This window comes from Haematobia irritans, chromosome 3 (assembly GCF_050003625.1).
Source record: "Haematobia irritans isolate KBUSLIRL chromosome 3, ASM5000362v1, whole genome shotgun sequence".
Classification (NCBI taxonomy): Eukaryota; Metazoa; Arthropoda; class Insecta; order Diptera; family Muscidae; genus Haematobia; species Haematobia irritans.
Genome location: NC_134399.1, coordinates 125311980 through 125328311, shown reverse-complemented (window position 1 = coordinate 125328311; position 16332 = coordinate 125311980). Strand labels below are relative to the sequence as shown.

General features: G+C 30.7%; 1 protein-coding gene across 5 annotated transcripts in view; it reads left to right on the top strand.

Moving 5' to 3' along the window:
- The first annotated feature begins 7246 nt into the window (after positions 1-7246).
- The window catches only part of OtopLb (Otopetrin-like b), a 47969-nt gene continuing 38883 nt past the window's right edge, over positions 7247-16332 (top strand). For 3 of the 5 annotated variants that reach the window (XM_075298839.1, XM_075298837.1, XM_075298834.1), the window contains exons 1-2: positions 7247-7365; positions 7439-7892. In XM_075298839.1, the coding sequence (XP_075154954.1) occupies positions 7873-7892 (20 nt within the window). In that variant the 5' untranslated portion in view covers positions 7247-7365; positions 7439-7872. The other 2 variants (XM_075298836.1, XM_075298835.1) reach the window with 2 other exon arrangements.

The window sequence follows — 16332 nt, the reverse complement described above, 5'->3', positions numbered from 1 at the left end:
GGGCCATAAAATTATAATGCAATTTCATTTGAAAAGCTGTCAACGTCTGGTATACGAGTAGATAGAAAAAATATTAAAATGTTCACAGAAATTAGAGAAACCTCATGTATGAACATGTAAGAAGAAGCTATAGTCGGATGTAGTCGACTCTATAATACCCCCAAGGCAAGCCTACTGTACTGCAGGTATTCTGCCCATTTGTGATATGTTATCAAAATGTTAAAAAAAAAAACATTCATATCGAACCATAATAATATATAACCACCATATAAACCGAGTATATGCTCAACAATTCAACAGAAACAGGATCCAGAAGTAAAATTTCGGGAACGGTTGGATGAGTAACAAAAGTTTGGAACATATCCATTTTTTCTACCCAAAAGTTCTTCGGTATTTGTAAGAAATAGTCTTTCAGACATTGTATCCCAGCAAAAAAAATTTGGAAGTTCTTCCAAAGGCACTACTTGAAAAGCACTTCCAGAAGATGCACTCGCAATGATGTTCTTTATTTTAACTACCCAGGAAGTTCTTTTAATTCAATTTTTTATAACTTGGGGTTTTTCATAATAAAATTAATGGGTAATTTTTTCTTTTTTTGTTTCAAATTGGTTAAAAACACTTTAAGAATTCAAAAAATGGTACAAATCATTTAAATTTTGCCGAAAAAAAATGCTAAATCCAATCTGAAAAAATTGTGAATTTTTGAAAATATTTGAGGTCAAACGTTTCCGACAAGCGTTAGAATCCATTAAAAATTATAAAAATTATTTATTTGACAAAATATCACAGAATTCTTTAATTTGCATCCAAAACATTGAATTGATCACACCAAAAGAAGGGATGCAAATTCAGTGCAACGGCTGTTGAAATTGAGGACTTCCGTCCTATGACAAGCCCATGTTAAATTCATCGCTTCTGCGTCAATTTTACACCACTTCCGGATCCAAAAAGAACATTTTTTTGGCGACGCCTTTTTTTGCTGGGATGCTAATGACTTTTGCGATACTTGTGACTTGATGACTTTTGCAATGTCTTGCGTCGTATGTCGAATGTCTTGTGGCGGAAGTCGAATGTCTTGTGTCGGATGTCGAATGTCTTGTATCGGATGTCGAATGTCTTGTGTCAGATGCCGAATGTGTCGGTGTCGGATGTCTTGTATCGGCTGCTGAAAGTCCACGCAAAAAAAATTCTGAATCAATCACGAAATTAATTGATCCAATTAATTTTTTAATTGAAATGTCTTCAATCACAGAAATGATAGTATCAATTTAAAAATTAATTGGCAGCCAATTAAAAAATTAATTGATACTATTAATTTGTGTGATTGATTTTTATTTCAATTAAAAAATTTGTTGATTCCATTAAATATTTAATTGAATATTTTTTAAAACTCAATTAAGATTTTAATTGGAAAAATTTTCGTGAAATTTTTTTCTGTGTCTTGTGTCTGATACCAAATGTCTTATGTCGGATGCCGAATGTCTGGTGTCGGATGTCTAGTATCGGCTGCTTAATGTCTTGTGTCTGATACCGAATGTCTTGTGTCTGATGCCGAATATTTTGTGTTGTATGCACGGTTGCCACAATTGGGAGAAATCTACCAAAAATGGTCGATTTTTTACTGTTGGGTAGATTGGTAGGATTCTTGATCTATTGGTATTCCTCTCCACCTAAGAGGTAAAACACGATAAAACAAAATTTTGTCAAAATTTTCACTAGAAATAATACTTCGACTAAATTTTCTATAGAAATAAAATTTTGACAAAATTTTCCATAGAAATAAAATTTTGACAAAATTTTCTATAGAAATAAAAAAAATTGCCAATAGAAATAGAATTTTGGCAAAGTTTTATATAGAAATAAAATTTTTACAAAATTTTCTATGGAAATAAAATTTTGAAAATAAACAAAAATCTATAATAAAATGTTGACAAAAATTTCTATAGAAATAAATTTTTGACAAAATTTTCTATAGACATAACAAGTATATACAGCAGTAAGTTCGGCCGGGCCGAATCTTAAATACCCACCACCATGAACCAAATATTAGGATTTCCTTTGAAATTTCAGGAGGGCTTGAGGACTTGAGGACACTTCCCGAAGATACATTTAAAGATTTCACCTATGAGGACTATATCAGATTCTGGATTTATAAGAACCATTTTTGATTGAGTTTTAGAGGAATCATTAACATCTCTTGTAAGTGTGCAAGAAAATTATAAAACAACGTCTTGATTTGAAATTTTAAATCTGTAGATTTTCACCCGAAAAATAAAATCTGGAAATTTTACATTGAGTTTCAAGCAATTTTCATGATCAGTGCGCCTTCTATACTCACAAGAAGTGAAATTGGTCTATATGGAGGCATTACCAAATGGACCGATAAAAACTTAATCCGATACACGTTTTTGTGAGCACGAGAATATTTACAATTTCTGGCAAATCGGATAAAAACTACGGTTTCTAGAAACCTAAGGAGTTAAATCGGGAAATCGTTCTTATGGGGGCTATACTAAAATACCGACCGATACTAACCGTTTTCGGCACACCTCTTTATGGCCCAAAAATACCTCTAGATTTCCAATTTCAGGCAAATTGGATAAAAACTACGGTTTCTATAAGCCCAAGAAGTCAAATCGGGAGGTCGGTTTATATGGGGGCTATACCAAAACATGGACCGACACTCACCATTTTTGGCACACCTCTTCAAGGTCCCAAAATATCTCTAGATTTTCAATTTCGCGCAAATTGGATGAAAACTACGGTTTCTATAAGCGAAAGACCCCAAATCGGGAGGTCGGTTTATATTGGGGCTATACCAAAACATGGCCCGATATAGCCCATCTTCGAACTTGACCTGCGCGCAGACAAAAGACGATTCTGTGCCAAATTTCAGGACGATAGCTCCATTATTGAATGCTGTAGCATGATTACAACAGACAGCCAGACAGACAGACAGACGGACATGCTTATATCGTCTTAGAATTTCTCCCTGATCAAGAATACATATACTTTATATAGTCGGAAATCGATATTTCGATGCATTACAAACGGAATGATAAACTTATTATACCCCGTCACCATTCTATGGTGGTGGGTATAAAAAAAATTGACAAAATTGTCAATCGAAATAAAATTTTGGCAAAGTTTTATATAGAAATAAAATTTTTACAAAATTTTCTATGGAAAAAAATTTTTTTGAAAATAAACAAAAATTGACAAAATTGCCAATAGAAATAAAATTTTGGCAAAGTTTTATATAGAAATAAAATTTTTACAAAATTTTCTATAGAAATAAAACAAATGACAAAATTTTGCCTATAGAAATAAATTTTTTACCATATTTTCTTAGAAACAAAATTTTTACAAAATTTTCTATAGATTTATTTATATCAAAATTTCCTATAGAAATAAAAATTTTACCATATTTTCTTAGAAATAAAATTTTGACAAAATTTTCTATAGAAATAAAATTTTGACAAAATTTTCTATAGAAATAAAATTTTCACAGAATGAAAAAATGCAAAATAAGATGTTTTTTGGTAGTTTTTTTTTTGGTAAAATTTTCTCCAAATTTTGGTAGGGCGATGTTGGTGAACCCTATTAGAATGTCCGTGGTTAAAATTTGTCTGCCCAGGGCTTCAATACCGTCTTTAGGAAAGTCTCCCGATAATATTTGGCATTTATTTAGACCCCAAGGTCGATGAATACGAGCGGTGAGCGACCATTGGCCTTTACTGTGGCCCACACTTAAGTTTCATTTGACCTTTTTGGGAAGCAAACCCGATCATTTTGCTAGATCACAAACTGCTCAATTTGAAATTTTTATACCCAATACCATAGAATGTTGATGGGTCCATTTTTAGGTGCACAAAGGCCTGAATTTGGTTAATATCGGTCAACGTTTTAGTATAGCCCTCATATAGACCGATCTTTCGATTTGACTTCTTGGGCTTCTAGAAACCATAGTTTTTTTCCAATTTGCCTGAAATTGGAAATATAGAAGTATTCTGGGCCATAAAGAGGTGTGTCGAAAATGGTGATTATCGGTTCATGTTTTGACATAGCCCCCATACAGAGCGATCTCCGGATTTTACTTCTTGGGCTTCTAGAATCCATAGTTTTTATACAATTTGTCTGAAATTGGATACCTAGTGGTATTCTAGGACCACAAAGAGGTGTGCCGAAAATGGTGAGTATCGGTCCATGTGTTGATATAGCCCCCATATAGAATGATATCCCAGTTTTACTACTTGGGCTTCTAGAATCCGTAGTATTTCTCTAATTTGCCTGAAATTGGAAATATAGAGATATTCTAGGACCATAAAGAGGTGTTCCCAAAAGTGGTGAGTATCGGCCCACGTTTTGGTATAGCCACCATATAGAGCGATCTCCCGATTTTACTTCTTGGGCTTCTAGAATCCATAGTTTTTATCCAATTTGTCTGAAATTGGATATCTAGTGGTATTCTAGGGCCATAAAGAGGTGGGCGGCAAATGGTGAGTATCGGTCCATGTTTTCATATAGCCCCCATATAGACCGATTTACCGATTTTACTTCTTGGGCTTCTAGAAACCATAGTCTTTATCCAATTTGACTGAAATTGGAAATATATAGGTATTCTAGGACCATAAAGAGTTGTGCCTGAAATTGGAAATATAGAGGTTTTCTAGGACCATAAAGAGGTGTGCCGAAAATGGTGAGTATCGGTCCATGTTTTGGTATAGCTACCATATAGAGCGATCTCCCGATTTTACTTCTTGGGCTTCTAGAAACCATAGTCTTTATCCAATTTGACTGAAATTGGAAATATAGAGGTATTCTAGGACCATAAAGAGGTGTGCCGAAAATGGTGAGTATCGGTCCATTTTTTGATATAGCCACCATATAGAGCGATTTACCGATTTTATTTCTTGGGCTTCTATAATCCGTAGTTTTTATCCAATTTGCTTGAAATTGAAAATATAGAGGTATTCTAGGACCATAAAGAGGTGGGCGGCAAATGGTGAGTATCGGTCCATGTTTTGGTATAGCCACCATATAGAGCGATCTCCCGATTTTACTTCTTGGGCTTCTAGATTCCGTAGTTTTTATCCAATTTGCCTGAAATTGGAAATTTAGAGGTATTCTAGGACCATAAAGAGGTGTGCTGAAAATGGTGATTATCGGTCCATGTTTTGATATAGCCTCCATACAGAGCGATCTCCCGATTTTATTTCTTGGGTTTCTAGAAACCATAGTTTTTATCCAATTTGCCTGAAATTGGATATCTAGAGGTAATCTAGGGCCATAAAGAGGTGTGCCGAAAATAGTGAGTATCGGTCCATGTTTTGGTATAGCCACCGTATAGAGCGATCTCCCGATTTTACTTCTTGGGCTTCTAGAAACCATAGTTTTTATCTAATTTGCCTGAAATTGAATATCTAGAGGTAATCTAGGGCCATAAAAAGTTGGGCGGAAAATGGTGAGTATCGGTCCATGTTTTGATATAGCCCCCATATAGACCGATCTCCCGATTTTATTTCTTGGGCTTCTAGAAACCATAGTTTTTATCCAATTTGACTGAAATTGGAAATATAGAGGTATTCTAGGACCATAAAGAGGTGTGCCAAAAATGGTGAGTATCGGTCCATGTTTTGGTATAGCCCCCATATAGAGCGATTTCCCGATTTTACTTCTTGGGCTTCTAGAAACCATAGTTTTTATCCAATTTGACTGAAATTGGAAATATAGAGGTATTCTAGGACCATAAAGAGGTGTGCCAAAAATGGTGAGTATCGGTCCATGTTTTGGTATAGCCCCCATATAGAGCGATTTCCCGATTTTACTTCTTGGGCTTCTAGAAACCATAGTTTTTATCCAATTTGCCTGAAATTGGAAATATATAGGTATTCTAGGACCATAAAGAGGTGTGCCGAAAATGGTGAGTATCGGTCCATGTTTTGGTATACCCACCATATAGAGCGATCTCCCGATTTTACTTCTTGGGCTTCTAGAATCCGTAGTTTTTATCCAACTTGCCTGAAATTGGTTATCTAGAGGTACTCTAGGACCATAAAGAGTTGTGCCGAACATATTGGGTATCTGTAGAGTTTGTTATATAGCCCCCATTATAAACCGGCCCTCCGATTTGGAATCTAGATTCTAGATTTACAATTAGATGTGCTGAATACTTCATGTTTTTGGCATAGCCCCCATTAGACCGATATCCCGATTTGACTCCTACGGTTTCTAGGACTTGTTATTTTTAACCAATTTACTTCTCGTAAGCATTTAAGTGATTGGGATAAAAATCTACAGATTTTAGATTTCAAATCAAGGCGTTATTTCACTTACAAGAGATTTTTATGATTCCTCTAAAACTCAAACAAAAAATGGTTCTTATAAATCCAGATTCTGATGTAGTCTTCATAGGTAAAATCTTTACATTACATCTTCGGAAAGCGTACTGGTTGAACTGATCTGCTTGGGAAAATATCTATCATCAAACCCTGTGAAATTTTCAAAGGAAACTCTTATTTTTGATTCATGGTGGTGGGTATTTAAGATTCAGCTCATTCAAATAATAGGAGTAAAAATCTAGCAGTAGCAGAACGATACATTCAACCCTTTTCAAAATTGCTTGGATGCATTTACCTAATCTCTTGAAATGAAATAACTTTCCCCAATAAGTATTGAAATCAAATAATTGTTTGCGTACGTTAGTTAAATTAACTAAAACCGAGGAAAAAATATACACAAATGAAGCATAAAGATTAACTAAATTCGTGTCTTCCACAAAATAGTTCAGTATTTCTTTAAATTTGCAAATTTTACAACAAATGCGTTCATCATGAACTTCGTATGTCACTAAAGACATTCTTGCACTCCAAATTTTTCCTTGAAACTACAAATTTTTCTTTAACAAGCGAAAAAACTTAATTATGTCTAATAAATTTTCTTGAATTTGTCGAAAAATATTTCCTTATTTTAATGACATCGGCGTGATGCCAGCGTTTGTAATACTGTTTAGTTAAAATTTTCTAAAAATATTTAAAATTTTCTAAAATTAACCGAAATTTTTCTTCCGTGGGTTCTCTGTTTTTTTCAGTGTATGGTATAGGGTGCATCAAGTAAGATGTAAACTATTCGTTTGAAGTTATCTACTATCTATAACACCAGTATTAATATATATATATTTTTTTGTAATATCTTTATTTAAACATTAAAAACAAACGAAGATAAGATCGTTACTGTTGATAGATTCCAGATACTCCAACAACACAAAAAAAAGCAAAACCAGACGGCCAACCAACCAACCGACCCACCTACCCAATAGCCAACAACCAAACAACAGCGACCACTGATGAATGCAGTACTGGACGGGTAATGTATTCCAAGCAAATAAAACACACACCCCGACCGATCGATCGATGTACTAAACGGTGTTATTTTGTAGGCATTAAGTCAACATCTTTTTAAAATATCGATTCAGTTCAAGAAACAACATCGAACGCATTCAACATTACGGGCGTCGCGTCTCTTAAAGTGAACGGAATTTCAGATAAGCAACAGCAACAGCAATAAAACCCAAATTGTTTCACATTTCACATTCACTTAAATCGATCAAATAAATCCTGAAACAAAAATGGCAAATTAATCACATAACTCTAATCGAATGTTCGAATCTTTCGTTTCAATTCAAATATCGGCCTAGTAAGCTGGTTACAGTAGCTGAGTAGTGATAGCAACGACGATTACAATCAAGTACCTAAACTTGAGTACCTGAAGGGGGAGAGTGAAGTAGTCACTGTGATTTAATAGCCGGTGCTGACTGAATGATAGTTCAACTCTCCTCTCAGCAGCCTATAAAAAAAGTGAATTATCAGAAAAATGCCTAGTGTAACCTTCAGGTAAAGTGAAAAAAGCAGTGTCGTGAATTATTATTATTGTTGACAACGATTTGTTTAGTTAAGTGGAAATTAAACAATAAAATCCAATCAAAATAAATAAAATTTACCACAACTAATAGTAAATCACATTCTTAGCACCCGTTTCTATGTAATCACAAAAATTTTGTATGTAATGTATGTATGTGTGTGTGTGTGTTTATGTGTGCTTATAACAATTTTTATAAATGCTCCATTTTTTGGTAGTAAAAAATCTGCCTATTCACCAATGTTGCACGGAAAGATAATCAGATCGTTATAATAAAATATTTTCTTTTTTTTTATAAAAAGGTGGAAATTGTGTATAAAGAAAAATATTTTAATTAAAAAATTTATTTAATAATAAAAAGTGTATTAAATGCAGTTTTGAAATCAAGTGTACCAGGTAACTAGAATGTATTTGAATGCATTTGAAATTGAGAAAATCTTCATACGGATTAAAGTTCGGTTGAAGGGTTTTTAAGTTCGCTTCACGAAAGATGATACTCAACAATTTTTCCCCGATGAGATCCGATAACAACAATTAAGCTAAACATAAGAAACGATCACCAAAATATTTACAATTAAAATGTGATTAATTAAAAAATTAACTTTTTAATGAAATCAAAACATAAAGTAAATCAAAAAAATCATTCATAACTTGTACACGCAAAAAAATAATTCTTTCCTCCCAAACGAAATTTTAGACAAACAAAGTTCGTTTCTCATTTGCTTTTCGTTGAAAGGAAGTGTATTTGGAAGAAAAGTATATTTTTTTTGTGATAAACGTCTATTCTTTTCCAGGATGTAAAAACAATTTCATAAAGACTACCTCAAAAAAATTTTTTTCTAGCTAATTGCATTTTCCCTCACATCTTTCTCACTTCCACGAAGTTTTTAAGTTATTAGCACCTTTTTCTGTAATACAAACAATGTAGAAGAAATTATACGATTTTATAAATTTTTAAAATTTTTTTACCTTTCGCCTGGACGGAGAATCGAACCGCGGACCATGCAATTTGTAAGCCAACACACTATCCACTGAGCTATATAGCCGTTATTGTCATCAGTAGACAATTACCCATATAAGTTATATTTATATAGCATAGCTTGCGGCGCCCACGAGCCCATTAAAGAAAGTTTATTTAACAGAAAAATACATTTAGTTGGGCACCGTGGAGCAGTGGTTGCTACGTCCAACTTGCATGCCAAGGGTCGTGGGTTCGATCCCGGTCGTGGTCGGAAGATTCCGAAAAAATGTTCATTCTGCTATATTAAATTTTTACTATGAACTGTACTAAAAACCTAAAGTCAGAAAAGAACAGTGTTTGATATAAACGAAATGGACTGTGTTGTTGGTTCAAAAATAACTTTTTTTATTGAAAAAATAAAAATTTTGTAACAAACGATTTTTTTTGGTGATAAAAGTGTAGACTTTTCGAAGCAATTCAAAAAACTCTAACAAAAGAAAAACGTTTAGGGTACACGTTTTTCTTTGCGTGTACATTTTTAATTGAAATATTAATTATCCCAATTAATATTTTGTTTAAATTTATATTTCTAAATAAAACATACTGTCGAAGCTCTATTTAACGAATTACCTATTTTGCGAAAATCCAATTTAACGAACTCTAAATTATTACCATTCCAAATAACGAATGGATGAACAAAATTTACGTTCGATTTAACGAAAAATAAGATAAACAACAAATACGACTTCACTGAGCTTAATTGTAGCTACGAGTAAGCGGTGGTCTGTGCATTACAATGAGTCGAAATAAACTTCCTTTAAACAAAAATCAATATTTGACGATTGTACACGCAAAAAACTAATTCTTTCCTCCCAAACGAAATTTTAGACAAACAAAGTTCGTTTCTCATTTGCTTTTCGCTGTAAGGATGTGTATTTGGGAGAAAAGTATATACTTTTTGTGATAAACGTTTATTCTTTTCCAGGATGTAAAAACAATTTCATAAGGACAAACTCAAAAAAAATGCATTTCCCTCTAATTGCATTTTCCCTCACATCTTTCTCACATCCACGGTGTTCTTTAGTTCTTAACACCTTTTCCTGTAATACCAACAATGTAGAAGAAATTATACGATTTTATAAATTTTTAAATTTTTTTACCTTTCGCCTGGACGGAGAATCGAACCGCGGACCATGCACTTTGTACGCCAACACACTAACCACTGACCTATGTACCTGTTATGGTCATCAATAGATAATTATCCATATAAGTTATATTTATATAGCATAGCTTGCGGCGCCCACGAACCGAATAAACAAAGTTTATTTAAGAGAAACAAACATTTAGTTTGGCACCGTGGTGCAGTGGTTGCTACGTCCGACTTGCATGCCAAGGGTCGTGGGTTCGATCCCTGCTTCGACCAAAGGTTTTTTTTTCTTTACATATATTCCAGATATGTTCGGAAGATTCCGAAAAAATGTTCAACATTACATTGTAGTATATTAAATTTTGAACTGTAAAATGTGTCTTATTAAAGACCTAAAGTCAGAAAAGAACAGTGTTTGATATAAACGAAATGGATGTGTTGTTGTTTCAAAAACAACTTTTTTTATTGAAAAAATAAAAATTTTGTAACAAACGAATTTTTTTTATGATAAAAGTTTAAAATTTTCGAAGCAATTCAAAAAACTCTAACAAAAGAAAAAAGTTTTCGGTACACGTTTTCCAAACGTTTTTTTTTTCTTTGCGTGTAAAAATGGTATAACCCGGTATTTCTAAAATTCCAATATGCACATTTCAAACAAAACAAGGAAAACGAAGACGTAGAACTACAGATACGAAAGAGATGAGAGATTCCATCAAATCTCTGGAAAAATGGACGTGCATCTAGGATAAGCTTAGGTATAGTGTCAACTTGATATTTTGGACCAAAGGGGCTTAACTTGTCTCTTATCATTAAATGCTGACCTTCTTCTTATAGGCGAGACCGCTTCACTTCTTTAGAAAGATAGAGAGCCCACCATATCGACAAAGAATTAATTCGGGATCTATCCCAGCATGAAAATGGGTTCTGGAAACAAATTAAGCAATTCCTGGACAGTGATGCCATTTTGGTCCGATCGGACTAAAATTGGACCAAAAAATTATTAATTTTTAAATTTGGTCCGACGGTCGGACCAAATGGAATTTCATAGATTTTGGGCCATTTTCGTCAAATCGGTATTTTTCACAATTTTAGATTGAAAAAAAATTTTGCCAAAATTTTCTATCGAAATAAATTTTGACAAAACTTTCTATAGAAATAAAATTTTGACCAAATTTTCTATAGAAATAAACTTTAGACAAAATTTTCTATAGAAATAAAATTTTGAAAAAATTTTCGATAGAAATAAAATATCGACAAAGAATTAATTCGGGATCTATCCCAGCATGAAAATGGGTTCTGGAAACAAATTAAGCAATTCCTGGACAGTGATGCCATTTTGGTCCGATCGGACTAAAATTGGACCCAAAAATTATTAATTTTTAAATTTGGTCCGACGGTCGGACCAAATGGAATTTCATAGATTTTGGGCCATTTTCGTCAAATCGGTATTTTTCACAATTTTAGATTGAAATAAAATTTTGCCAAAATTTTCTATAGAAATAAATTTTGACAAAACTTTCTATAGAAATAAAATTTTGACCAAATTTTCTATAGAAATAAACTTTAGACAAAATTTTCTATAGAAATGAAATTTTGAAAAAATTTTCGATAGAAATAAAATATGGACAAAATTTTCTATACCAATAAAATTTTGCCAAAATTTTCTAAAGAACACAATTTTGACAAAGTTTTCTATAGAAATAAAATTGTAACCAAATTTTGTATAGAAATAAAATTTTGACAAAAATTTCTATAGAAATAAAATTTTGACAAAATTTTCTATAGAAATAAAATTTTGACAAAATTTTCTATAGAAATAAAATTTTGACAAAATTTTCTATAGAAATAAAATTTTGACAAAATTTTCTATAGAAATAAAATTTTGACAAAATTTTCTATAGAAATAAAATTTTGAAACAAAAATTCCATAGAAATAAAATTTGGACAAAATTTTCTATAGAAATAAATTTTTGGCAACATTTTTTATAGAAATAAAATTTTGACAAAATTTTCTACAGAAATACAATTTTGACAAAATTTTCTATAGAAATAAAATTTTGACAAAATTTTCTATAGAAATAAAATTTTAACAAAAATTTCTATAGAAATAAAATTTGGACAAAATTTTCTATAGAAATAAAATTTGGACAAAATTTTCTATAGAAATAAAATTTGGACAAAACTTTCTATAGAAATAAATTTTTGGCAACATTTTTTATAGAAATAAAATTTTGACAAAATTTTCTACAGAAATAAAATTTTGACAAAATTTTCTGTAGAAATAAAATTTTGACAAATTTTGCTATAGAAATAAAATTTTGGCAAAGTTTCCTAAAGAAAATTTCCTAACGAAATGAAAATTTGACAAAATTTTCAATAGAAATAAAACTTTGACAAAATTTTCTATAGAAATAAAATTTTGACAAAATTTTCTATAGAAATAACATTTTGACAAATTTTCTATAGAAATAAAATTTTGACAAAATTTTCTATAGGAATAAAATTTTGACAAAATTTTCTATAGAAATAAAATATTGAAAAAAATTCTATAGAAATAAAATTTTGAAAAAATTTTCAATAGAAATAAAATTTTGACAAAATTTTCTATAGAAATAAAATTTTGACAAAATTTTCTATAGAAATAAAATTTTAACAAAATTTTCTATAGAAATAAAATTTTGACAAAATTTTCTACAGATATAAAATTTTGACAAAATTTTCTATAGAAATAAAATTTTGACACAATTTTCTATAGAAATAAAATTTTGACAAAATTTTCTATAGAAATAAAATTTTGACAAAATTTTCTATAGAAATAAAATTTTGACAAATTTTTCTATAGAAATAAAATTTTGACAAATTTCTCTTTAGAAATAAAATTTTGACAAATTTCTCTTTAGAAATAAAATTTTGACTAAATTTTCTATAGAAATAAACTTTTGACAAAATTTTCTATAGAAATAAAATTTTGGCAACATTTTTTATAGAAATAAAATTTTGACAAAATTTTCTACAGAAATAAAATTTTCTACAGAAATAAAATTTTGACAAAATTTTCTACAGAAATACAATTTTGACAAAATTTTCTATAGAAATAAAATTTTGACAAAATTTTCTATAGAAATAAAATTTTGACAAAATTTTCTATAGAAATAAAATTTTGACAAAATTTTCTATAGAAATAAAATTTTGACAAAATTTTCTATAGAAATAAAATTTTGACAAAATTTTCTATAGAAATAAAATTTTGTCAAAATTTTCTATAGAAATAAAATTTTGACAAAATTTTCTATAGAAATACAATTTGAACAAAATTTTCTATAGAAATAAAATTTGGACAAAACTTTCTATAGAAATAAATTGTTGGCAACATTTTTTATAGAAATAAAATTTTGACAAATTTTTCTACAGAAATAAAATTTTGACAAAATTTTCTATAGAAATAAAATTTTGACAAAATTTTCTATAGAAATAAAATTTTGAAAAAAATTTCTATAGAAATAAAATTTTGACACAATTTTCTATAGAAATAAAATTTTGAAAAAATTTTCTATAGAAATAAAATTTGAACAAAATTTTTTTTAGGAATAAAATTTCGACAAAACTTTCTATAGAAATAAATTTTTGTCAAAATTTTCTATAGAAATATAGGAATAAAATTTTGACAAAATTTTCGATAGAAATGAAATTTTGAAAAAATTTCTATAGAAATAAAATGTTGACAAAATTTTCTATAGAAAAAAAAATTTTGACAAAATTTTCTATAGAAATATTTGTGATTGCTTCAACTAAAAAATTATTTAGTTTTTAACCAAAATTAATTATATTTTAATTGAACCAATAAAAAAATTAGAAAATCAAAAAGGAAGAAATTATTTTAACATTGTTTATCAAGTATATTTTTATTTTTTTTATATTCTGTGACTGTCATTGTTTTTACACCCTAAACCACATAGTGGTCAGGGTATAATATCTTTGATCTGTCAAAAAAATGTGCCTACCAGAAACATTGATTTTAGAGCCCATAAAATATATACCTCCTGAGTCGATCGAGCACTTGGTGTCCGTCCGTTGTATTTATTGTTCGCAGGATTCCAGTCGCGATCATTAACCGATTTTGATAACATTTGGCGTTTTTTCAATAGCGTTTGACGAACGCTATTGAATTTGGAAAATGCGGTCAGATTGCACTCATATACTAACCGATCAGCGTCAAACTTGCCACAAAGTAATCTAATTTACCGCCATTTAAGTGTGCCAAATTCATCGAAACCGGTTCAGATTTAGATATAGCTCCCATATATGTGCATCGCTCGATTTTCCCAACTTTGGCCATAAAACTCTCATTTATTAACAAATTTCAAATATTGAAATATTAGCCGATCGTAGTTATATAAATATATTTCCCAAGATTCACAAATTTGGATTTATTACCCCCACTAATTGAGCGATATCCTCTTTTTTAATAATGGACTCAATATTAGTGGCATACCAACTCTGTAGGTTCAGAATCGACAATAGCTCCTAATATCACACATACACCCAGAAAAAAGTGAGTAAGTTAAATGAAACTCATTGTGAAAAAAGTTGAACTTCGTATAGCGCCAAAGACATTTTTATTTGTTTGAACGATGTGATTTTCATAGAAATTTGGTAGAATGCATCCCATATATTAGCATAAGCGTAGGAAGGGCTCTGGGGAGGGGGCTTAGACCCCCAGAAAAATTTTAGCCCCCCCCCCCAGAATTTGAAAACCTATTTACGATTTTACATTTTTATAAAAATTAAACAAGTATATACTCGTACAACGCACAAAGCTCCACTAAAGACTTTCATGCACAATCGAATTACTTGGGTTGTGGTAGAAGTCTGATATTTATGAAATAAAGCTGTGGTTGAACTTATGATTTAGTTGAATAAAAAATAGTAATTGATATTAAAACTATTCTTTCATAAATTAATATCTTAATAATGCTGCAAAAAAGCGTCGCCAAAAAAGAAGTGAAAATGTTCTTTTTGGGTCTGGAAGTGGTACAAAATTGGCGGAGAAGCGATGAATGTAATATGAACTTGTCATAGAACGAATGTCCAACGTTTCAACAACCATTGCAATGAATTTGCATCACTTCTTAAGGTGTGATCTGAATTCAGGGTTTTGAATGTGAATTAAAAATTTTGTGATATTTTCCCAAATAAATAATTTTTATACTTTTCATGATTTTTAATGCATTCTAACGCTTGTTTGAAAGGTTTTTTAAATATTATCCATTTTTCTATAATGGATTTAGCATTTTTGTGGCAAAATTTGAATAATTTGTACCATTTTATTTATTGTTACTCTTTTTTTAAACTATTTGAAAAAAGAAAACAAAAAATTACGCATTAAAATATAAAAAAAAACTTCCTGTGTAGTTAAAATAGTTAACTTCTTTGTGAGGACATTTTTGGAAGTGCTTTTAAAGTTGTGCCTTTAGAACTCCCAATTTTTTGCTGGGAAAAGTGTGGAACTACCCTATGGGAAATAGATCAACCACAGAACTGGTACCAGTCCCAGTTCTGATCGAAACGTATGTAAGGGACCGTCCACTTTAACATGGGTTTGTCATTGACGGAGTAAACTTACATTTTAGGACTCGTCTTGGACTCATCCCAAAGGACACGTCCTGTGACAATTTAGCAGGAGCAACCCATAAACAGGTCTTCAGGAACCAGTCTCGGACAAACTCTTAGAAATCTCTTTCAATTTGGGCTCCTAATCGAACCCGAAATAAAAAAAAACTTTTAAAATATGTCGAACAAAAGGTTATTCTGATAATTTTATTTCACTAAATATGAAAATTGCAACTAACTGGAGCACAGGTACCAGTTCTGTGATAGGTCCGTCAGTGGCAATTCGCACCAATTTCCCGTAGGGTACTTTTAGTTGCTTTATTATAAATTGATTATCGAGTTATTTTGATGTCTATTTTTTTATTCAATTTTATGAAATAAAACATTAGTTGAACCTATAAGTTCCGTCTATAAAGTTTTAGCTAGGGGGGCTATAGCCCCTCCTAGGAAAATTGTCTAGCTACGCTAATGTATATTAGTTAATATTTTTCTCTATTTAGATACCACTATACTACAGAATGAAAAAATTTAACTAAATTGAATTCATATATAAAAAGATTTTATCGAACTTTTTTCATTCATTTGGACAAATCTTACATATTTGTGGTAATCCTTTTATTTCAAAATTAGAACTGCTTACCTTCGTTTTTTTTATTTATTTTTTTATTTAAAATTTTTGAGACATGCATGAGATAAG